This window comes from Saccopteryx leptura, chromosome 4 (assembly GCF_036850995.1).
Source record: "Saccopteryx leptura isolate mSacLep1 chromosome 4, mSacLep1_pri_phased_curated, whole genome shotgun sequence".
Taxonomy (NCBI): Eukaryota; Metazoa; Chordata; class Mammalia; order Chiroptera; family Emballonuridae; genus Saccopteryx; species Saccopteryx leptura.
In genome coordinates this window covers 40,618,975-40,644,159 of record NC_089506.1, presented here as the reverse complement: position 1 = coordinate 40,644,159, position 25,185 = coordinate 40,618,975, and the positions used below count along the sequence as shown (strand labels likewise).

Here is a 25,185-nt window from a genome sequence, read left to right as displayed (position 1 = left end):
TGTCTAATTTCAAGAACATTCTTATTTTGCAGTTAAGTTATACAGGGTGGCCTGCATTAAGCCTTCCAAATCAAGTTTTACTATAATTGTAATAACCACTGATTGCATATCTATTTCTGCCAGAAAATAGCATGATTATTTTTCTGAAATGTAATAATTATTTGTATCAAGCTTTTCCATTTCTGAGTACTTTACAAGCCATTTTACCCAGATCTGTTTTTCGGTACATCTGCATATCTAGAAAAGCTTTCTCTCTATGCTTGAGTGATCCAAATCTTATCCTCAAAGAAAGGGGTATAGGAGAGATTTCCCAAAACCTCTAATCCTTCATGGTACTATTGAACCAGAAATGTATTATTAAACTCGTTGAATATGGGTAAGATTGTCAATATAAGAAGCAAGTGTTCAGAGTGGATATTTGTTTTATGCTGTGGGTTAGTCCCTTGGATAACTTAAATTCTTTTCAAATGTACCTTCACATGTTCCTACCTGCCCACTGCCGAGTGGATGAAAAAAGGAACATCATATATCAATTTGTTTATTAAATTTGGTATAGGTATGGCCCTGGCTGGTTGACTTAGTGGTAGAGCATCGGCCTGGTGTGCAGGAGTCCCGGGTTTGATTCCCGGCCAGGGCACACAGGAGAAGCGCCCATCTGCTTCTCCACCCTTTCCCCCTCTCCTTCCTCTCTGTCTCTCTCTTCCCCTCCTGCAGCCAAGGCTCCATTGGAGCAAAGTTGGCCCGGGCGCTGAGGATGACTCTGTGGCCTCTGCCTCAGGTGCTAGAATGGCTCTGGTTGCAACAGAGCAACGCCCCAGATGGGCAGAGCATCACCCCTTGGTGGGCATGCCGGGTGGATCCCGGTTGGGCGCATGCGGGAGTCTGTCTGATTGTCTCCCTGTTTCCAACTTCAGAAAAATACAAAAAAAAAAGATTGGTATAGGTATGTTATCAGAGAATGTTTACATTCCAGTTAAGAAAAAGAAGTGCGTTAAAAGTAGCAAGATACTGACAGAGAACTCTGTGGCTCAGGTATGGTAGTTTTTCCTCCCTGAATAATCTTGGGGTTTGGTGTATTATTCAATGAATATAAACATACTATTTATATTTGCTGAACAGAATTTCAGTTGAATTACTGTCAAACCATTTCCTCTACAGGAAACAGATCCTTAATTTATCTTCCCTTTGTTCCTCTAATAAGAAATTCAAGAACAAATGAATGCCACTTAGTTTTCTAGCTGTCTTCAGAGAAATTTGATGGTGTGATCATTGGACATGCAAATGACAATGACTGTTTGTCCAATGTCTGAATCAGGGGAAGGCCTTCATGCTGCCTTTGGTGGAGTAAAGGCAAGTTCTCTATGTTCAGATTTGCCCACTGCTTAATCCAAGATGGGGTAGCTGTTTTTTTTTTGTTTGTTTGTTTGTTTTTGCAATGGAGAGAGGGTCAGACAGGGAAAAACAGGAAGGGAGTGAGATGAGAAGCATCAATTCATAGTTGTGGCGATTGCTTTCTTATATGTGCCTAGACCAGGGGGCTATAGCCAAGTAAGTGACCCCTTGCTCAAGCCAGTGACCTTGGGCTCAAGCCAGCGACCCTGAGCTCAAGCCAGATGAGCCCACAGTCAAGCCAGTGACCTCAGTCGGGGTTTCAAACCTGGGTCCTCAGCGTTCCAGGCCAATACTCTATCCACTGTGCCACCACCTGGTCAGCTGGGTTACATGTTTTAAAACGGCCCGCACATGGCTGGTCAGTGGCCCTCTCTTGAGATGATCAGCAATGAAGTTCTCTGCCCGACAGAGCATTGAGGGGATTCTCTACAGCAATGAATTATTCTCTCTCTCTTTGGAACTGTTACAACTGAGAGGGGCCAGTGAGAAATGGAAGAGTGTTGACTCCCAGAAGAAGCAGTGGCTGTGGTATCCTGAGTGAAAGAAGTAACTGATTTCTAGCACTGCCTTGAATTATTTTATTCCTACATTATTAGATAATAATGCACACATATAACCTGAGTGAGTTTCAGTTACCTTCAGTCAAAAGGGTTTAATAGTATATCCAGACGAATGCTTTTTATTAAATTGAAACTTGATTTAGTATTGTTCCTGATTGACGTGAAAAAAGGACTGTGACAAAAGACTTGTGTTATGTGAAGCCTGATGCAGAGAAGTTTGGCACTCTTGCTCACTGAAGACTCCCACTTGAGAGGCTAGAGAACGGCTTATTTGGAGTTTTTAAGGTGGTTTGGTTTTTTTTTTTGGGGAAGTAATTTAAAAAGGTCTTGGAACTTGTAGACGCAAAGAAAAAAATGAACAGTCCCAGTGGTAAAAATGAGTGACTGGTGTCTCACTTAGTGAGACAATGAGGAAACAGGAACTCATGGGAGGGTAACTCAGTGATACCTGGTAAACGTGAAGAGGTGCCTGCTCTTCAACAGGTGTTTGCTTGGGAAACTCTTGCAGATGTCACAAGGAGACCTGCACAAAGATGTCCATTATGGGGCTTTAAAATGAAAAATATTTCATGTCATGAGTGAATGAAACATCTCATGTAATGCATGATTGCAATGAATAAAAATGAATGAAAAATGGAAGTATCCTTTTTTCTTTTTTGTGTGACAAATACAGAGAGAGTCAGAGAGGGACAGATAGGGACAGACAGACAGGAAAGAGAGAGATGAGAAGCATCAATTCCTTGCTGCGGCATCTTAGCTGTTCACTGACTGCTTTCTCATATGTGCCTTAACCAGAGGGCTACAGCAGACTGAGTGACCCCTTGCTCGAGTCAGTGACCTTGGGCTCAAGCTGGTGAGCCTTGTTCAAACCAGATTAGCCTGCACTCAAGCTGGTGACCTCGGGGTCTCGAATCTCGGTCCTCCGCGTCCCAGTCCGACACTTTATCCACTGCGCCACTGCCTGGTCAGGCAAAATGGAAGTATCTTAAATGTTTGTTCTATATTTTTGTAAGCCTCACTACAAATCTCAGGGACCATGATTATCCCATTGAACAGATGAGGAAACTGAAAGAATCACAGAGAGGTGACATATTTTTCCCGAGGAGAGTAAGGGGTGGAGCCAGGATTTGCAGCCTGGCTCTGGAGCCCTTACCTTTACTTAAATGTCTTTCTGACGATGACATGGAAACAAGAGGTGAGATGGAGCAAGGGGTCTGCGCCTCACCAAGCCTTGGCAAGTGCTCAGTAACTCTGTGACTGAAGTGTGAGCTCCTGGCAGGAGATGTAGCGGCCGGGGGCTAAGCAGCCGGAAACCAGAGAATGTTTGGGAGTTGGCTATCAAGACAACTCAAGGTTGGTGTCCTTGCAACAAAGCCAAGTCCTGCAATAGAGACTTGAAACTAAAATGACCCTAGTTTGAGTCAGGTTGTTTTGCATAGATGTTAGGTTGGCGGAGAGTCAACTTAATGTGGACTAGTACATAAGGTGCTTTAAGGAAAAAGCAATTAATAGTGTGACTGGGACATTTGAAGCTGGAAGTTAGGCCAGTTCTGAAAACAGTGTCAGATGGAGGAGTACTTGAAGCTCCAGAAGTGGGAGCAGCAGAGTTAGGACACCCCAGGATGAGTTTTCCTGTGAGTATCTGACTACCTAGTACTGTGTCCCAGATGGAAATAGATTACTGCTAAAGAACTAATCTCAGTAGGTTTGCAAAATGTAGTCACAGTTTTTATTGTATTGCTAAGATCATAATAGACTACTCCCCAGCAGACTTCCACGCCTCCTTTGAGGACACTTCATTTAATTCCTACTTGAGGGCTGTTAATAAATCACTCTCCAGCTGAGTACAGTTCAGTGCTAGGGCACTTAGCTTATCTGACCTTCACATTAATTATTTTTATTACACCAGCAGGAGCTTTAATGTTCACTTTCCCCTTTCCTGCAAAGCCACGTGGCCCTGAGCAGACCCAGTTTTCTCGTAATGCCAAAGGGGGAGCCCCATAAACACCAGCATCACACAGTTCTGTCATGTGTGCTGATCCAGACCCCAAGTTCCATCAAATCAATAGATTGAAGGGAATCGTTTGTGTATAAATGTTTTAAGATGCCATTAAAATTCTTACAAAAACTGAAAGTGAAATGAGGAAGACCGATTGAGCAATCGACTAGAAGGGCAGACGCAAGGGAGACCTATTGTACGGTAGGGGCAGAAATGCAGCAACGCGAGGGGGAGAAAATTCAGGAGAATTCTCCTGAGGGCAAGAGCCAAGCTGGCCGATGTAGTCAATGTAGGACATCAACAAACACAGATAACAGGAAATGATCTGTTCCCTGTGGTCACTTCTAAAGACCCAAACTTTCAAAGTTCAAGGAATGAAATGAATGACTCCACAGAAGGGAAACAGTCACGCTTTACTTGTCTAAAGAGGAGAGAAGAAATGAAACTGAAGGAGTGTGTCTCCATCCTCCCCCAGAAGGAAAGCCCCTCTGTCCAACTCTCCAAAGGTGGAATGCTGCTAGCCTTGACCTTGCTGCTGGCCCTGGTGTCCTGCTGCCTCACGGTGGTGTCTTTCTGCAGGGTGGCTGCCCTGCAAGTGGAGCTGAGGAGCCTGCGGGCAGAACTGCAGGAGCACCGCGCTGAGCAGCTGCCAGGCCCCCGGGCTGGAGCAGCAGCCCCTAGGGCAGCTGTGCCTGAGGCGTTAGTCACCTCGGCACTGAAAGTAAGTTCGCAGCAGCTGAAGCCCTGGGCTCGGTCTCCCTGCAGTGCTGCCTCCCCTTACCTCAGATGTCTTTGCCCTAACTTGGGCTGTTCTTCTCCTAGGGGATCCTTGCACCACCAGCTTCAGGAGAAAGCAACTCCAGTCAAAGCATCAGGAATAAGCGTGCCACTCAGGGTCCAGAAGAAACAGGTACGTTTGGGGCACAAAAGCCTTTAGGAGTCAGAGATCTCAGACTTCACAGGTGTGCAGGACAGCATTGGTTTGGGGGAGTGAGAGGTGAACATAACCTAGAAACTGAAATTTACCATCTAAACAAGCTTGAGCACTGGCAGATATATAATAGGCTGCACAGTGCGTCTGGTCCTCCAATGAGCACACTTTGTGCATGGAAGTATTTGTACTATGCATTAAGCATAGGGGAGGAAAAGGGGGCACGTATTTCTCCTCAGATGTTCACTCCTCTGTCAGAAGCACTGTCCATCACCCCAGGAAAAAAGCTCTACATGATAGCATAGACTTGGTTTTTGTCTCCCTTGGGTCATAGAAGTTCACCTAAAGACAAACATTTCCTGAGGGTGCATTTGTATGCAATGAAATCAAATGAAGCAGGTTTGTGTGTGTGCTTTATTTAGTTTCTTGCTTTAAAAAGAGTTTATTTTGTACACACTGATTTTTAAAGTTTTCCTTTAATGTATGCTTTTCCAGGAGATCCACATATTTATAATCTTCTGGTAACGATTCTTCAGGGGTTTCCACCTTCATGTTCCACTTGCTCCACAGAATTTTATAGATTCCTGGAACCTCAGATTTAGTGGGACCTCCTAAAATGCTTGATTTTAGTTCCTTTACTTTAAAGATAAACATTTGCAATGCATTTTCTAATATCACAATTTACCAAATCCTTGGTAATTATTCCCCTTTTATATAGAAGGACATTTTCTGAGCACCTAGAATGTGGTAGGCAGGAATGTACTAGGATAAGTATTGTCACACCTACTGTTTCCTTTGATCTCCATGGTGACAGTGAGATAAACTGAACATGTGTAATTACTCATAATATTTGTACTTCTGAAGAGAAATGTGTGAGAGACATAGAGACTAGGTGTTTTATCACACATACATACATTAGATGCTCTATTAACTTATTTTTCACTGAATGCCTTACTCATAAAAAATATTTTTGTTTCGTAAAACCATATTTTTATCTGATAATCTTTGTGCCAATTATCAGAAACGGTTGGGTTTAAATATTTTTAAACTAAAACACACTCATATTTATACTATACTTTAGTACATCAGTTATTTTCATAGTTTGCATTTTATGATTTTATGTTGTACATAACTGAAAAACTGCAACATTTATACTATGCTATATTTTTGTGTTCACTTATTGTACATTAAGCATTTTCCCTATTTCTGAGTAATTCTCACACATCTATATTAGCTTATTCATCATACAATTATTTAACATAGTCATTTCTATTTGTGTGTGTGTGTGTGTGTGTGTGTGTGTGTGTGTGATGGAATATGCCAAGATTTTTTTGCAGGTCTCTTTTGCTTATGAGAAATTATGTGTTCAATATAAGTTATGTAACTGGAATGTCTGAGCTAGAAAGGATAAACATTTTTATCACCCTTGCTACCTTTTGACATTTTGCTTTCCAAATGAGTTATAAATGCAATTAAAATGTAGTGTACAATTTCTCCACAGTCTTATAGCATCTTATCTTTTCAAATTTATTTTGGCTAGTTTAGTACTTGTAAAGCAGTATTTCAAGTTTAATTTGGTGCTTGCTTACAAATAATTAATGTTTTTCCACATATTTTGATAGCTTCTAATCTTATCTTCTGATAATTTTTATCCATAAGTTTTCACATGTCTATTTTTTTTATAATTTTAGTGATTTTTATATTAGATATATTGTGTATCAGAATTTTGATGTAAATATTTTCACAATATTTTGTTGCTTTTCAAAACTTGTACAGAGATTTTGCATCAGAATATTTTAATGTGATAAACTTTTCCTTTTGAGTTGCTCTCACACATCACAGCTAAAAATATATTTATTCATAACCTCTTAAATAGTCTAATGTGGTCTCTGCTGTTTTGACTTTTTTATAATTTAGTATTTTCGTTTGGTATTTAACTCATTAATCCCTCTGGCATTTACTTTAGTGGATGGTCATACAAGCTTTAACTTTTCCTTTCTATTTGATTTTCTTCCAAACTGCTGCTAAATATCTCAACCAAATTTATTAGATGATACTATTTAACTTGTTTGGGATGGAAAGTTTACTGTATTAGTTAAGTTCCTCATATATAGTTGAATCTATTTGGAGACTTTTCCATTGGTTTATTAATCTGCTTATTTTTATTAAATAAAATATTTTAAATAATTTTATAATGTAATGAGCTTCAAAATCTAGTAAGATCAGGGTGCCTCAATCATCTTCAACCTTCTGAGCTAATATTCCCCTGCCTCTATATAGTAGTTTTAAAAATAAACATTAACTTTACCATCGCAAAGAGGATATAGGCTCATACAGCAAATTTAAGAATAGTAATAAATCAATAACTCCTTGAGGTTTACTTCCCCAAAATATCCTTTATTGATGTGTTAAAATTCCTTTCATGTACATATTTTTACATATTTGTGTTTTCATGACAACAAAAATTATATACTGATAAAAAATTATCCCCAAATAATTTGCAATTTTTAGAAAGCTTAAAGAATAGAAAATTCTAGCCCAATGAATAAACTTTACTCAGTTTTCCATAGTCCAGATGTAATCACTGTTGTCATGTTTTGCCTCCAATTTTTATAAACCTTTAATGTAGTGTACAACAGGGGTAGTTAACCTTTTGCAGTCAAATGCTCTACCACTGAGCTATACCCCCATGCTATAGTCAACCTTTTTATACCTACAGCCTACTCTGTTAGTAGTAAAATTTTCTAACCGCCCAGCAGTTCCACAGTAATGGTGATTTATAAAGTAGGGAAGTACCTTTACTTTATAAAATTTATAAAGCAGAGTTACAGCAAGTTAAAGCCTATAATAATAATTACTTACCAAGTACTTTATTTCAGATTTTTGCTAAGTTTTGCAGAATAAATCTTTATGAAACAACTTACTGTAGTTAAATCTATCTTTTTATGCTCTGCTACCGCCCACCATGAAAGCTGGAATGCCCACTAGTGGGCGGTAGGGACCAGGTTACTACCACTGGTGTACAGGGATATACAAAAGTAAGTTTCAGTTGTTAATATGGAAAATAATAATAAATAAACAAGAATAAACTTTCACAAACTTACAACTGTAAACCTACTTTTGCCCACCCTTTAAATAATATATATGTATAGTATAATATATGTATATACTTATATAGTGTTTATCATATATAAATATTGTACACAGTACCTATATATCCCTATATCTCTCAATGTATACTCATAACATTCATAGATTCTAGATGGAAGGTTTGAAGATGAGAACCTTAGTGACAGGTAATATATGCTATTCCTTGCCAATGAAATCACCTGGAATGTTGTTATAGACACTATCATTTTGTGCATGGAAACTTATTTTGTTTGATACTACTCTAAAATTAATGTATATATACAAGGATGTAGTCTGAAACTCTATGATTTTTTTGTAATTTGGCAAGGTTTTTTTCTGGAACTGAGAAAAATCTATGCAGTTTGAATCTATTTAGCTTCCTTTCTTTTTTTGTTTCCATTCTAGTTGGTCTGATTTATTTTAAGGAAGACTCGAAAATCTTTGGTTGTCCTTTTTACTTTCAAAGTATTCATTTATGTTCTTATTTATTAATTTTTATATACATTTTGGGACTGTTAATATTTTTATTGGAATTTAAAACTGAGGAAGAAAGTTAACTTTTACACTATTTAATTTATATATTCAAGAATAATATGCCTATTAAATATTGAATTTAATTTCTGAATAAATGCATGAATTTTCTTATATCGTTCTCACTATTCTTTCAAAGTTATTTTTAAAAGGGTTTTTTGCTGTGTTTAGTCTTAGCATTTTCAGATAGCTGGTTAAATTGTTTTAAAATGTGCATAATTTTGGGTAAATAATATAGCATTTGATGTCATGTTTATTTTTAAGGCACAGCAACATACTGATAGATATATACTTAACATAATTTTGTTATTTTCAATTTTTATCTAGAACTCTACTTTCTACGTATACTCCTCAATGACAATGTGCCATGATTTTATAACTATATCAATAAGGTTCATAGCTACATATTGCCATATAAAATACCAGAATGTTACCTATTTTTATTTTTCTATAATCCAACACAAATTTCACTAGCCTCTTCAGTTGTACAGCTTATAAGTAAATTTCAATGTATTGATTTAGAAAGCCCAACCTCCCCAGCACACTGCAAACCTAGTACTGCATGAGTATTTAGTACTTATTACATGTCATTTAAGAATGCTGCAGTCTATTTGTGTGTGCATGTGCTGTCTATACAACTAAAAAGTACATGGTTTGGCTCTTTTTTTCTTCTTCTGTATATTCATCATGACACTTGCACACAGTAGGTAGACTATGAATATTTGTTGATGGATTTGGGCCTCATATGAAGCAAGATAGAGTGATTTCAGAATGATTTGACATCATTTTGGTGGGAGGATTTTCCTATATTTCACCTAAAGATAATTTATAATTTTTTTTGATTGATTGATTTTAGAGAGACAGAGGAAGAGAGAGAGAGAGAGAGAAAAGAATTCATTTGTTGTTCTACTTAGTTGTGCATTCATTGGTCACTTTCTGTATGAGCTCTTACTGGAAATTGAACCCACAACCTCGGTGTTTTGAAAGGATGTTCTAACTGACTGAATTAACTGGCCAGGGCCAACGTATAAATTTTAAACTTGACATTTAAAGCAACTAATTAATCAGAGAAGGAGCCTGATCACAAGGCTAGCATTTTGGGGAGAGTTTGGGAGCCTCTTGTCTCAGACCCTCTTGGTGTACCGGGTAGACACAATGTGAACTGAAAAGTCACAGAGAAGCTCCCATATTCAGCAACCTCTTTAACATTTCATGAGTTTCTGCTATTATTTAACGTTCTTTTTATTTTAATTTAAATGTTATTTACATATGCTAATGGGAACATATCTTAAAGATATAATGGTGAATATTCATAAACTGACAGCCATAGATGAACGGACCACCTTCAACCACACACCCACTCGCTACCATTTCCAGTCCTCCCAAGAGTAAATGCTGCTTTTACTTAATTTTACTACTTTGGCTCCAATTTTGTTTTTCTAATTAAGTTGTGTTTTGAATGAAAGTCCTATTAAGTTTCATGTGTTTCATAAGATAATTGCTGATTATAGTATAACAAACAGAAATGTGGGGAAATCCAGGATCAAAGAATTGCCAAATGGTTCACAGTAATCAAAAATTCACTTTTAAGCCCATCTTCAAATATAAAGTATATTTGGAGATAGTCCTAATTTAAAACAAAACGAAGTGATACAGCTTTAAAAATATTACCAATTCAAATTTCTTCACAAATGGAATCACGATGACCCATATTTTGAATTCTCACCTAAGCTTGCTCATTAATTATATTTATTGATTATAAACTTAGATTTATAAAAATCAATTCATTTAAAAAAAACCTAAAGATAAGCATCTGTAGAGTTCAGCAAGAAAATAAATTCTTTTAAATGGGCTCCTACTGAACCCATTATTTTATTAGTTTATAAACAAAATTAGGTGACTTCGTATGTTCTTACTTGTTGTTCAGTAGGGTATTTTAAAGTTATTAGAAATGATGTGTTTTAAATTTTAGAAGGACAAAAATAATTTTTATAATGTCTGTTATACTTGTCTTAGTTGTAATAATAAAATAGTGGTGAAAACATAAACAATTTAAAAAATATAAAAACAAGAGTGCTTATATTTCATCTCCTAAATATTTATCTTGAGATTTTTACCAATCTGCTTTATTTTTCTCCATTTTTAAATAAACTTTTTAGTTTGGACTTATTTTGAAACAGGGCAGGATGTTGCCATATATTTCTCTTCCAGTTTCCCCTAACGTGAACATCTTATATTACCATGGTGTCTTTGTCACAACTGAGAAATCAACACTGGGACTTAATTAATGATGAAGCTCACCAGTTTTTCCAAACCCTCCTCCTGGAGGGTTTCTGGGACAATAAAACCCAACAACACCAATGTACTTTTTATGTCCCAGAAATCCTCCAGGACACCACATTCTAGTTAACTTCTAAAGTCAGAGTTTTGAACTTAGTGCCCATAAATTACCACCTAATATTGTAACTTAACTATTTCTCTGGGGTAAATATTTTTAATTGCTAAAAGAAAACATATCGATACGATTTTTAAGTCTTCTTTCTTGAAATTTGTAGTCTCTTTTGCAAAGAAAGATGGATGTCTGAGGGGTCTATAATGTTAAGTCTTTGGTTTATTGACATTTCTGGCTCAGCTGTAACTTTCAAGGCTGTATAATATGTGTTGAAAACATAAAATGTAGACCTCAACTATCTGGTTTGTATCAAAATTAGGCTAACTGGAGCCTCTTACCCAGTAAGGGTGTGGTGTTCCTTCCTAGAACAGAAACAGCTGGCTGCTGTCATGGTGATCTTTGACCAGATTCTTCTCTGACTGTTATTCCCCCCCCCCTTTCTTCAATAATGAGAGACACTTCTTTTCAGTGTTGCAAGAGCAGGCTTCTGTTCAATTTCCAAAAAAGTGTTTAAAATGAAAATATTGACCTGACAGCCAAATCTTTGACCCATGTTCTTGTCAAGTTTAAAGTTTTGGGAAACAGAAGAGCCAGGAAACTAGTCAATCAATGCAGCCAAGAGTGATATTGCCTCTCTGCCACATATTCTGCAAGCCTGCTAGGTTCCCAGAATTATTCTAGATGTTGGGTGTTGGTTGAAAAACAAAACAAAATAATTTGTGCCTATCAGAGATTTCATTACAGTGAGGTGGAAGGACATAGAAAATAATCAATAGACATAATTAACAAGTAAATTATAATATTAGAAAATGGCACATGTAGTGAATAAATAAAAATTTTAGGGCCGAGTTAAGAGTGAAGAAAGGAGAACATATGTTTCTATTTCAAATAGGGAAGCCAGGGTTTTTCTGTCTTCTTCTTGAAAGCTCAGTAATTCTTTATATTTTCAATTTAAAAAAATTCAGGCCTATGTAGGTATTTTACACATAAATTTACTAATATTGAGGGATGTGTTCTCATTATTAATTCTGTATAAATGGATATTATTAGTTTTAATGTCTAATTCTCTTTATAGGTCAAGTTCTACTTAAAAGAACTGCATTGAGCAGTTGTCCCTTTGTAGTGGGATTTTTTTTTATAAGGATATACCCATTTCTGAAGAGTTAGTGAAGAAATATATGTATTTCTCAAAATAGAATAGCCACTTTGTAAAGCTCTGAGGTAGGCATTCTGGAATATACAGAAAAGAGAAGAGAGAAACCAAGTTATTGGCTGTATTCCATGTGTAAGCTCTGGGCTATGCCCTGTTGATCTATGATATCATTTACCTTCTCAATAATCTATTAGGTTGTCATTATTGTCTTTATTTTAGATGGTAAAATTGAGGCCCATACAAAGTCAATTCCTCCCCTCAACAAGCTAAATATTTAGTTAGAGAAATTAAATAAAATTGTGTAAATTTTAAAATAATAAAATAAACAACAAGCTCTTTAGATTTTACAAAGCACATTAAATTATGACTGCAATTGATTCTTACAACACTATGAAATAGATATTATTATTATATAGATAAAACATTTCAAAATTGTGTCAGTCTCATGATTAAAAAGCTAATTGGTTTAGAAAGTGAATTAATTATCTATTGACTGTAAATGTAGAGTTTTTTCAATTATGAAAGCTGCATGTGCTTACTGTTCAAATAAGACACTAGATTTGAGAAAAATTACTGAAACCTTTAAGACCTAGACTTTTATTAATATTATTGCTAAGAAGAGGGACATCTAATTATGGAATCATAGAATGTTAGTAATGATGATTATTGACTAAAAGATGATCTATTCCATGGTGGAGAAGAGTTGAGCTGGGTTTGGAAGATTTAACAGATTTCAGTAAGAGAAGACTGTACCCTATGAGAATAGTAATAATACAAGAAGTAGAAAAGGTATAAGAGGCTTTATTTTAGTAGGTAGAAGAGACATAACACATGCCAACACTTTGACATTGTCCCTTTACTCTTAAATTTTTAAGATTTTTGCAAATGCTGATTGATAGAAGTATTATTACAAGTTCAGGCTTTCCTGTCCTGCTCCTCTTCCTCCTATGACTAGACTGTGTGAGAAAGGAGAAATTGAAAATAACTTCCTCTTGATAGCTTCTGATACTAGTTGTAAAGTCACACATCAACTTATCTTTTTTCTCTTTTAACTGCTTCTCTAGAGCTTATCAGGGAAATAAAGAGTAAAAATTTCAGGAAAATAATTCACAACTATTTTCTTAAAATATATAATAGCATGCTACAATTTTACAAGTGAAGATTAAAAACTTGATTATTGAGGATTATTTGTTATGAAAAAATGGTTTCATTATAACCATGGGCCCAAAGATTTATTGTTAGAGGGTTCAGATATTATGGAAATAGATTTTTTAAAAATTTATGGAACCTATTTTTCCTAAAAGCATTAATTTAAATTTATTTAATATATTATTAAGTTGGATATAAGAATGGGTTTTTATATATATATATATATTTTTTTTATCAACTAATCATTTTTTTTTAAATAAATTTTTATTAATGGTAATGGGATGACATTAATAAATCAGGGTACATATATTCAAAGAAAACATGTCTAGGTTACCTTGTCATTAAATTATGTTGCATACCCCTCGCCCAAAGTCAGATTGTCCTTCGCCACCCTCTATCTAGTTCTCTGTGCCCCTCCCCCTCCCCCTAACTCTCCCCCTGTCCTCCCTCCCCCCACCCCTGGTAACCACCACACACTTGTCCATGTCTCTTAGTCTCATTTTTATGTTCCACCAATGTATGGAATCATGTAGTTCTTGTTTTTTTCTGATTTACTTATTTCACTCCTTATAATGTTATCAAGATCCCACCATTTTGCTGTAAATGATCTGATGTCATCATTTCTTATGGCTGAGTAGTATTCCATAGTGTATATGTGCCACATCTTCTTTATCCAGTCTTCTATTGAAGGGCTTTTAAAAAATTAGTAGGAAAGGTTAAATGTTATGATGTCTATTTTCTTTTCTAAATTGTTCCAGAGATTTTTGTTTTAATCTGCTCTCTACCAGACACTGTAAATTTGTAAATGGTGATCCTTAATTTCAAGTGACTCATGGTGTAGGGAGAAAGACAAAGAAACCATTAGTATGTATAGTGAAATGTGTGTCAATAGCTGTATGTACTAAGTGTAGTGGGGTCAGATATTTAGCTAGAAAGGTTAGGGAAAGAATTGATATTTGATCTGAGCTCTGAAGGATCAATGGACTTTCAACAGATGAAAAGTGAGGACTATTTATGCAGAGGGAATGGCAGATACATAGTTATGGGTGCATGGAGATGGCCTCTATTTCTAAAACAGTGTTTAAATTAAGTACAGCTGGGTGGATGAGTAGAATTTATAAGGTTGTGGAACTAGACTCCGTTTTGATGTTCAAAAGTGGCCACTAAAGAAATTATAAACATCAAAAGAACAAGATAAAATTTAGCTTTAGAAAGACAATTCTAGAGCAGATCCAAATGTTGGACTAGGATTTGTAGAAAAAAGAAGACACAAATTTGATAAACTAATGTAATTGTCAAAAATGATAAAGGTAAGAATCTGACCAGAAGGTACCCTGTTCCTTGTCTTCCCATTTTTATCATTCTCTCCCTTCCTTCCGTACATACTTTCTGTGCCTCTCCCATATCAGCCCTTCTATATACATACTTATGGCTATTAATTTTGTCTAGAATCTTCTTATTCCCTTCTGATTTTAGTTCAGATGTCACCATTCACTTTCTGCCTCATATAGTTGCAAGTTTAATTCTGTTTTTATCATATTGATTCATGCCTGTTCTTCTCACTAGATTTAAGCTTATTTGAGATAGTTATGTCTCCTTTTTTTGCTATCCCTAGCACAACAAATGACATTAATATAGTGCCCAGTAAAACTGTTGAATGAGATGTAAAACCTAAATTATACAAAACTGAAAAATTTAAACCATTAAAATTTGCTTATTATTTGAATTTCAAGATTGAGAAGGAAGGAATCAGGCATGTGTATAACATTTCTAGCTTGGGAAACTCAGAGGAAAGTTATATATTCATTAAGAAAGAAAAAAGAGGAATAAGAAGTGAGTGTGTGAGGAAAATAAAGAGATTTGAGGCCCTAGAGGGTGGCTCAGTGGACAGAGCATCATCTAGTATATGGACGTTCTGGGTTTGATTCCTGGTCAGGGCACACAGGAGAAGTGACCATCTGCTTCTCCCCTCCCCACTCTCCCCCTTCTCTTGCTTTTCCCCTCCTGCAGCCAGTGGCTCCATTGATTCAAGCGTGGCCCCAGGCATTGAGTCTAGCTTCATTGATTTGAGTGTGTCAGCCTCAGGTGCTAAAAATAGCTCAGTACTCAAGCATCGTCCCTAGATGGGGTTGCTGGGTGGATCCTGATTGGGGCACATGCAGGAGTCTGCCTCACTATTTCCTCTCCTTTCACAAAAATAAAAAGAAGAAAGAGAGAGAGAATGACAGAGAAAGAAAGGAAAGGAGGGAGGGAGGGAAGGAGGGAGGGAGGCAGGGAGGGAGGAAGGAAGGAAGGAGGGAAGGAAGGAAGGAGGGAAGGAAAAAAGAAAAGAAAGGGAAGAAAAGGAAAGAAAAAAGAAAAGAAAAAAAAAGTTAGATTTGGCTTATGTTGAACTTGAGGTATCACTGTGGCATCTAGATTGAACTGTCCAAGAGAAAGTTGAAGATGTAATAGTGAAATTTATTATTACCTTTCTAGAGACATTCAAGTATATTTTGATTTTTGATTTACCTTCCTTGTCTTCAGACATGTTTGCATTTTGTTTTTCACTGGTAAGTTACTGATATCCAGTGTCTTCTGAGTATTCATCATTAATCGAGAAATATTCTAAAATAATGCAAAGAAGTCATGGCAAAAGAAAAAATCCTGTGGTGATTATGACTCAACTTTAAAATTAGTAATTTTAAATAAAAATATTTGATTGATTGTAAAATGAAGCATTAGATGGAGATGGTGTATTTTTTTTGTTTTGTTTTGTTTGTTTTTACTGCTAGTGATTATGAGGCTATGTAAAGGGCTACTATTTACATATCCTTCATTGCTTTAGGCATAGAACATAATTATACTATGAGTAGTACATGGCAATGCCCAATCAATGCTTAAAACTCTCTGTATGTACACACACACAGAAAATCTTTAATTCAAATATTTTTTTTTACTCCTGTCAACTGTAGTTATTTCTGTTTTATTTTATCCACTCCTTTCCAGCCCTCAAAAAAACAGTATCCTGCCTGACCAGGTGGTGGTGCAGTGGATAGAGTGTCAGACTGAGATGCAGAGGACCCAGGTTCAAAATTCTGAGGTTGCCAGCTTGAACGCGGGTTACTCTGGCTTGAGCTTGGTCTCACCAGCTTGAGCGTGGGTTTGCTGGCTTGCGTGTGGGATCATAGCCAAGACCCCATGGTGGCTGGCTTCAGCCCAAAGGTCACTGACTTGAAGCCCCAGGTTGCCGGCTTGAGCATGAGGTCACTGGCTCAGCTGGAGACACCCCTTTCCAGTCAAGGCACATATGAGAAAGCAATCAATGAACAACTAAGGTGCCGCAATGGAGAATTGATACTTCTTATCTCTCTCCCTCCCTGCCTGTCAGTCCCTATTTGTCTCTCTCTCTCTGTCTTTCTCTCTCTGTCTCTCTCACTAAAAATAAATAAATAAATAACAACATTCCTTCTTACTTTCCCAGGACCATTATAGTACTACCATCTTTCTGAATTCGCTAGAGTTGAAAATTTGTGTTTATTATATGTTTTTAATTCTCCTTCAAACACATATCATTATTATTCACAGACTTTTAAATCGGCTCATCCTCATGTTATATTTATTACCAGACTACAGCTGAAATTTGGCTTGCTGTTGTCTCCCTTTATGGCAACTCATTCTACACATAAACACATGTATGATCAACATGTATCAGGCTGGCCCCTTTCAAGATTAAGAATTCCTGATTTTCTTTTTCTATTTTATAGTAAGCCAAGTACATACTTCTCAATCTAGCTCTCTAAAGAAGTTTTTAGAACTGTCTCAACTCGTACTGGTTTCATAAGTAGCCACCCAAGAAAACTACTTGTCATTGGTCAAATAAAACTTTATGATTTAATTTTCCACTCCTCAATTCTTGTATTTCCATTCTAGTAGAAATGTTTATCCCAAAGTAACTCTTCCTTCAATTTCTTTACAAATCTGTGTCGAGCATTAGATCAATATTTAGATCTTTAAGAGATTTCTTCTAATTAAACTTTTTCAGTCAGGTTAATTAAAGAAATATGAAAAATTAGTTGGTATAGAACACATGGATTGAGCAGATGTGTGATGTTTTTTATGGGAACCACATATAATCTATAAAAATTGGATTATTTATGATAGTTTTCCATAGCTCATTGGAACAATGTATAGAAAATCAGATTCCAGTTTCAAAGGATTTAGTTTCAATAGAAAAAGCAATGTAAAACATTATAGCAATCCCATAAACTTTCAAGTCCTTTTTCCTGATTAAATGGTATTTGAATATTACACCTAAAAGATAGCTTTCTAACTCAAAATATATTTTGTATAGAAAATATTTAATTTTTTAAAATTTTTATTTATTGATTTTAGCGAGAGAGGGAGAGAGAGAGAGAGAGAGAGAGAGAGAGAGAGAGAGAGAGGAACACAGATCTGTTCCTGTATGTGCCCTGACCAGGGATCAAACCAGCAACCTCTGCACCTAACCAACCAAGCTAACTAGCTAGGGCTGTATAGAAAACATTTAAATGCTATTTTAATTGTGAAGTTGGTTGGGTTTTATTTATCAAATGTTGAGTAACAGCAAATTATTTTGTTGTGTAAATTCTTATTTAGGAACTATAATGCTAGCACTACTATTAATAATAAATAATACCTAAAAGTGACTTTGCAAATATTATGTACCAGATACAGTACTAATGTTTTATATGCATTGTCTCATTTAATCTTTGTAATATACATGCACACACAACAACAAAGGAAAGATGGAAATTTGACCTTGACATTTGTCAACATCCTCTTTTTTCTGTGCACATGGAGTATTACAGCTTTAGGTGCTCTGATTGACCCTTGCCTCCCTCACAGAACTATGGTACCTTTTGAGTAGTCATTTCTTAAGAAGTATTTGTTAGGCCTGACTGGCAGTGGTATACTGGATAGAACATTGACCTGGGACACTGAGGACCCTTTTTCGAAACCCCAAGATTTCCAGCTTGAATGTGGGCTCACCAGTTTGTGTGTGGGGTCACTGGCTTGAGCATGGGATACAGACATGACCTCATGGTTGCTGGCTTGAGCCCAAAGGTCAATAGCTTGAATCTTAAGGTTACTGGCTTGAACAAGGGTCACTTGTTCTGCTGGAGTCCACTGGTCAAGGCACATACGAGAAAGCAAATCAATGAACAACTAAGGTGCCGCAACTACGAGTTGATGCTTCTCATTACTTTTCCTTCCTGTCTATCTGTCCATCTCTAGCTCTCTTTTAAAACAATAAAAAAGTATTTGTTAGAAAAATAAAAACACGTTTAAAATAGGTTTAATCTGGCAACTCTATATATTGTCCCCTTCAGACTTCATCTGCTTTGGATGTTTTCTTCTTTTTTCAAAGCCTTTTAATTCACAACTGTTCTACCTGTTATGTTTTTACATATTTTCATGGCAGAGGGTCTGCCATAGTAACTGCACTAATGAGTCATATTTTCCCTATGACACAGGCATGACTAGCCTTGTTTTACAAATCAATAAAAGAATCACAAAGTAAACCAAACAGTACTACTCTTATTGAATTGATCAGAGTAACATAAAAATGTGATAGAAATGTTTCATGGTTATAAAGAAATTGTAGTTTTTAACATTGTATTTCACCTTTAAATGTTAAGGAAAAAATCTTAACATTTTCTTATGTGATAACTCCTCCCTTTAACAATTCTTTTTAGATAAATGGATTTGTATAGCCTCAGAATATCATATAATTATACATATATTATATATTGTTCCGTAGTTTATTTATTTTATTTTATTTTCCCTTTTTCAAAATAGAAGAGGAGAAATAGAGAGATTTTCACATGCGCTCCAGGCACCTGGCAACCCTGGTCTGGAGCCATGCTCTCAAAGGAGCTATTTTTTACTTATCCTCTTATTTTATTTATTTTTTAGTTTTTTATTTTTTAGGGGAGGGAGAGAGAGAGAAATGGGGGTAGGAGTGAGAAGCATCAACTTGTTGTAGTAGTTGCTTCTTGTATGTGCCTGGATCAGGCAAGCCCAGGGTTTCAAATCAACAACCTCAGCATTCTAGGTCAATGCTTTATCCACTGCGCCACCACAGCTCAGGCATAAACTAGCTATTTTTTAGCGCCTTAGGTGGAAGCTCTACAGAACTGTTCTCAGCACCAGGGACCAATGTGCTCAAACCAGTAAAGCCATGGCTGCAGGAGGGGAAGAGAGAAAGAATGCGAATGGAAAGGGGGAGGGGTCAAGAAGCTGATGGTTGCTTCACCTGTGTGCCCTGACCAGGAATCAGACCCAGGACAGCCACACACTGGGCTAATACTCTACCACTGAGTCAACCTGCCAGGGCCTATTCCATGTTTTAAATATTAGAAAATTTTCAATTAATCAACTGAAGCAGAAATTCTCTTAAAATCTATACATTAAAAAGCATATTTTAAAGTATTACTTCAGTTCTAAATAAAATACTTGCTAGATAAAAACAAATCTAAACTAATAGTTTCTTAATTTAAAATAGGGGCACAGGTTTATATTATATTTTTCAAAGATATTTACTATTTTACTTTCTTCTCCTACAGTCCATTTTGCTTTTACCTGATGGCATGTCTTTATTTAACAGAATAGTTATTTATTCCCTTGAATACTCTCTGGAATATTCTGCTGTACATGTAATACGTGATATGACTTGGTGCTTCCCCCCAAATTTACTGATTAAGTAGTCTCAGGAAAAATCTTCCATTTAATTTTTTTTTTTTTTTTTTTTTTTCATTTTTCTGAAGCTGGAAACAGGGAGAGACAGTCAGACAGACTCCCGCATGCGCCCAACCGGGATCCACCCGGCACGCCCACCAGGGGCGACGCTCTGCCCACCAGGGGGCGATGCTCTGCCCATCCTGGGGGTCGCCATATTGCGACCAGAGCCACTCTAGCGCCTGAGGCAGAGGCCACAGAGCCATCCCCAGCGCCCGGGCCATCTTTGCTCCAATGGAGCCTTGGCTGCGGGAGGGGAAGAGAGAGACAGAGAGGAAAGCGCGGCGGAGGGGTGGAGAAGCAAATGGGCGCTTCTCCTGTGTGCCCTGGCCGGGAATCAAACCCGGGTCCTCCGCACGCTAGGCCGATGCTCTACCGCTGAGCCAACCGGCCAGGGCCCCATTTAATTTTTAAAAGATGTTCTATCTCTTGTCTTATTGGTTCAAATATATCTCTTGTCTTATTGGTCCAAATACTTTAACGAGAGCTTGATTTTGGCTCCAGAGCAAAACAGATGTGGTTTTCACCTCAGGTTTTAAGCAGTTATTTACACTTTCCAAGACTTAGTTTTCAGTATGTAATTGTTAGGGTTTTTGTGAAGTTGGATTTGTAGCTGCTCAATAGATGTTAGCAATTAATTTTATTTTTAGTAGTGTTAATAGTGGTATTTTTGGTACTAGGGACTTGTTATCTACTATTAGATTTTTTTGAAACAAAAAATTATTTTAGAATATTTTGAAAGTTTAACTGACTCATGAATTTGATAGGCTCAGAAAGCAAATGACAAAGACCGAATTTGCTTTGTATATGTTAACATTTTAAAGCAAGTTAGGTTAAACTATAAAGATGATATATTTACTGTGTTCTAACAGCATATAGAGATTTTTCAAAACATGACTTTCAAGTACAAATTGTATTTCAAGATAAATTATGGTAAAAACCTGTGGCAAATTTCATAAAGTAATTTTAAGAACACTATTGAAGCCATGTTGAAAGTATAACAGATTCAGAGTTACTGGAGACTGAGTTTGTAGCTTTGTATTCTAAGTCATCTTAGTTCCCTCTCTACTTCTATTCGAGTAACTAAAATGATACATTTTTGCTTTTCAGTCACTCAAGACTGCTTGCAACTGATTGCAGACAGTGACATGCCTACTATACGAAAAGGTAATAAATAGTCCCAGTCATTTTTCCACTTAGAATTCAGTATAGTCCAATCACTTACAAGTTTTACATCTAAAGATTATATTTAAACTTCAGTTCAAATCATCTTTCTACCTTAAAACTTCTTATAGTCAGAGGTAATATAATACATTTATTCAAAGTAATTAGGGAATTGATATTTAGGCTAATCTAATATTTTAAAACAATTATTTTAGAGACAAATGCATAGAAATTTAAAATAATTAACATGATAAACAGACACTAAAACAAATTAATTTTTTATTATTTCATCGATAATACCTCAAGATAATCTTCACAGATATTATCTTATTATATTAGGTTGTAGAAATCATACTAGGATGATTATAAAACCGAACATATCAATATATTAATTTGTTAGTAAAATATAAAATGCACAAATAAGAAAATATAACATTTTATAATAAATCTTCAATCTGAAATCACAACTTTATATTTTACATATAATGGTTAATAATCTACAGTGTCACAGTGACTGGGCACTGGGGCTCAGCACTGACTGAAATACAAATGGTTCCTTACTTTCATGGAATTTACCTTCTGACCAAGGAAAAACAAAAAGAAATGAGCAAGTAAAATGTAAATGCTATTTCTGAAATTAAATTCTGTTGAGAAAAATAAAGCAGGCAGGGGGCAAGGGAATGTTTGGGTTGTGAACCATAAAAGGGAGTTCAAAAGTGTCAGGAGGTTAAACTGGAGCCAGGAATGGGGAAACAAGAACAGATAACAAATTTGGACTGGCCTCTGTAATGACTCCAGGGAGTGCTATCTTGCCACCCGTATTTTTCTATGTGACTTTAATTATTTCAAATGTAATATAAATATTAAACTACTTGTAATTCTATTATTATTTATTACTCTGCGTCTTTCAGTCATATGTTTACAACTTTTAATAGGCAGCAGACCGTTTCCCAAGAATTAGAAATTAAGCCAAAATAAAAACCCTTAAGCTCCAAAGATAAAAGTTGTAAAAATATAACTTGGAAAAGATTTGTTTTACACATCTGGGCCAAAAAAACATGCTAAAAATCACAAAAAAAGATACAGCTGCTACTCCAATGCGAGTATCAGCTCCAGTTGCATGGTGTTAGGATCTTTTTGGCACGGTGGCTGCTCTCCACCAATCCCAGGTCCTCATCTGGGTGTCTCGCCTTTTGGACCCATGGGTTGGCCTTGTGATGCCACAAGCTCTAGACAGTATGTAAATAAATGTAAGAGAGCTTGTACATTTCAGCAGTGCTGCTCTACTGTGCCCCGGGAGTTTTGATACGTTGTGTTTTCATTTTTATTTGTCATAAGATATTTCTTCATTTACCTCTTGATTTGTTTTTTGGCCCATGGGTTGTTCAGGGGTGCGGTGGTTTAACATTCATGCACGTGTGAATTTTCGTTTTCCTCCTGTTACTAATTTCTAGTTCATACTGTTGTGATTGAAAGAGAGGTTTGATATGACTTCAGTCTTTTTAAATTTGTTGAGATTTAGTTTATACCCTAACATTTCATTTATCCTATAGAATTTTCTTTATGCACTTAAGAAGATGGTATATTTTGGTATTGCAGAATGGAATATTCTGTATATCTGTTAAATTTACTTTGTCTATAGTGTTGTTCAAGTACATATTTTGTTTCCTTAGTGATTTTCTCTTGGATAATCTGTCCATTGCTTGAAATGGGGTACTGAATTCTACGGTTATTGTACTATTACCGACTTTTTAAGATCACTTAATATTTTCTATATATGATATATTTAGAGTCTCCAATGTTGAGTGCATATATATTTATATTTGTTATATCTTCTTGATGATCATCATATAATGACCTTCTTTGTCCCTTGTGACAGATTTCAGCTTTGCATTTTTTAAATATAAGAATAGCCACTTCTCTCTTTTGTTTACTGTTTGCATAGAATAGTTTTCTGACCCTTCAGTAACAGCCTATCTATGTCCTTAAAGTGAGTCTCTTGTAAGCAACACATGATTGGATTTTAATCCATTCAGCCACTTTACACTTTTACTTCTTCCTCCCTCACAATTTATGCTAGCAATGTGACAATTTATATCTTTTTATATTGTGTAACTACTAAATTATTATAGTTATAATTCTTAATACTTTTAACTTTTACAGTAGAGTGAAAGTGATTTACATCTCATTTCAGCCATTTATTTCAGGTTATTTACTGGGAGGTTTGTTTCTTTTCTTTGCTTGTGTTGTGCTTTCTTATTCTTCATACTTCTTGCAGATTTGCTTTGTTCTCTGTACATTTGGAGAAGCAGCTACCTCTTCCGGAATGCTTCTGACTAGAGGACATGTTTATTGGTCATCAGTGATTCATAATCACATTGGGGACAAGACCTCCTTTGCTTCCTTTCTTCCCTCCTGGAGGAAAAGCCTAAGTTCTCTGCATTTCCTCAATTATGCAAAATGTTGGTTATCAGGGGATGCTGTCCCCCTTTCTTTGTTTCTAACTATATCAGGGGACCAAGCTCCTTTGCTTTCTCGGTGCTGGTGCTCGGTGTGAGGCAAAGTAGAAACCAGCTTCACAGCAGGCACTCTCCCCATCCCTCCTCAGGAGAATCGTGGGAGAATCAGAATCGTGGGCTGAGGCGGTTTTCTTGATGCTGAGCTAAGACTTTAGGGGAGGGACTGATGTGAGTACAGTGAAATTGCTCCTCTTACCAATAAGTAGGGCTACTTCTCACTTTGTGCTCCTTTAGGATACTTCTGCTTCTTAGCTGGATCCTGAATTTCTTTTCAAGGTATTTTGGTTCCAACGTTTTTGTTAAATCAGTGTTTCCGTAGAGGAGTATCAGAGCTTTAACTACAGTGTGTCCGTAAAGTCATGGTGCACTTTTGACTGGTCACAGGAAAGCAACAAAAGATGATAGAAATGTGAAATCTGCACCAAATAAAAGGAAAACCCTCCCAGTTTCTGTAGGATGATGTGGCAGCATGTGCGCATACACAGATGATGACATAACACCGTGTATACAGTGGAGAAGCCCATGGCCATGCCAGTCGAGATGTGGACGGTACAGAGGAAAGTTCAGTGTGTTCTGTGGCTCGCTAAATTCGAATCCATGACCAAAGTGCAACGTGAATATTGGCACATTTATAATGAAGCACCACCACATAGGAATAACATTACTCAGTGGGATAAGCAGTTGAATGAAACCGGCAGTTTGGTGGAGAAACCCGGTTCTGGTAGGCCATCAGTCAGTGACGAGTCTGTAGAGGCTATATGGGATAGCTACATAAGGAGCCCTAAAAAATCTGTGCGTGAGCCCACATCAAACTGTACTGAATAGGTATGAAACTCAGAAAGTTTTCCTTTTATTTGGTGCAGATTTCATCGTCTTTTGGTGCTTTCCTGTGAGCAGTCAAAAGTGCACCATGACTTGACGGACACACTGTATATAATCCTACTGCCTAGGTCCATGATCTCAAGAGAGAAATCAACTGTTAATATTATTCAGCCTCCCATGTATGTGAGTTGCTTCTCTCTAGTTGATTTCAAGATTTTACCCTGTTTTTGTCTATCTCAGTTTAATAATGTACCTTGATATGGATCTTTTTGAGTTTATAGTTCTTGGAAGTCATTCAATTTCTTGGATGTATAGATTTGTTCTTTCTTCAAAGTTGGGAAGAGTTTGGCAATTATTTCTTCAAATACTCTTTGTTTCCCTTTCTCTCCTCCTCCTGGAAGTCCCACTATTTGTATATTAGTGTGATTGATGGAGTACTACAGGTCCCTCGTGCTTTCTTTACTTCCTTTCATTCCTTTTTCTTTATGCTCTTCAGACTGGATAATTTCAATTGTTCTACCTTCAACTTTGCTGATTTTGTCTTCTGTGTGCTCTATCTCTTCTGTAACCTCTCCAGTGACTTTTTTTTTTATTTCAGCTATTTTACTTTTTAGCTCCACAGTTTCTATTCGGTTCCCTTTTAAAAAATAATTTTTATCTATTTACTAGTAGTATCTGTTTATTC

The 25,185-nt window shown here is 36.4% G+C and overlaps 1 protein-coding gene across 2 annotated transcripts in view; it reads left to right on the top strand.

The window, feature by feature from the left end:
* The first annotated feature begins 4,150 nt into the window (after nucleotides 1-4,150).
* Nucleotides 4,151-25,185, top strand: part of TNFSF13B (TNF superfamily member 13b) — a 49,587-nt gene continuing 28,552 nt past the window's right edge. Inside the window, exons 1-3 of one of the 2 annotated variants that reach the window (XM_066380571.1) lie at nucleotides 4,151-4,672; nucleotides 4,774-4,861; nucleotides 21,106-21,162. In XM_066380571.1, coding sequence (XP_066236668.1) covers nucleotides 4,331-4,672; nucleotides 4,774-4,861; nucleotides 21,106-21,162 — 487 coding nt within the window. In that variant the 5' untranslated portion in view covers nucleotides 4,151-4,330. The remainder of the gene's footprint in view (nucleotides 4,673-4,773; nucleotides 4,862-21,105; nucleotides 21,163-25,185) is intronic. The other variant, XM_066380572.1, reaches the window with a different exon arrangement.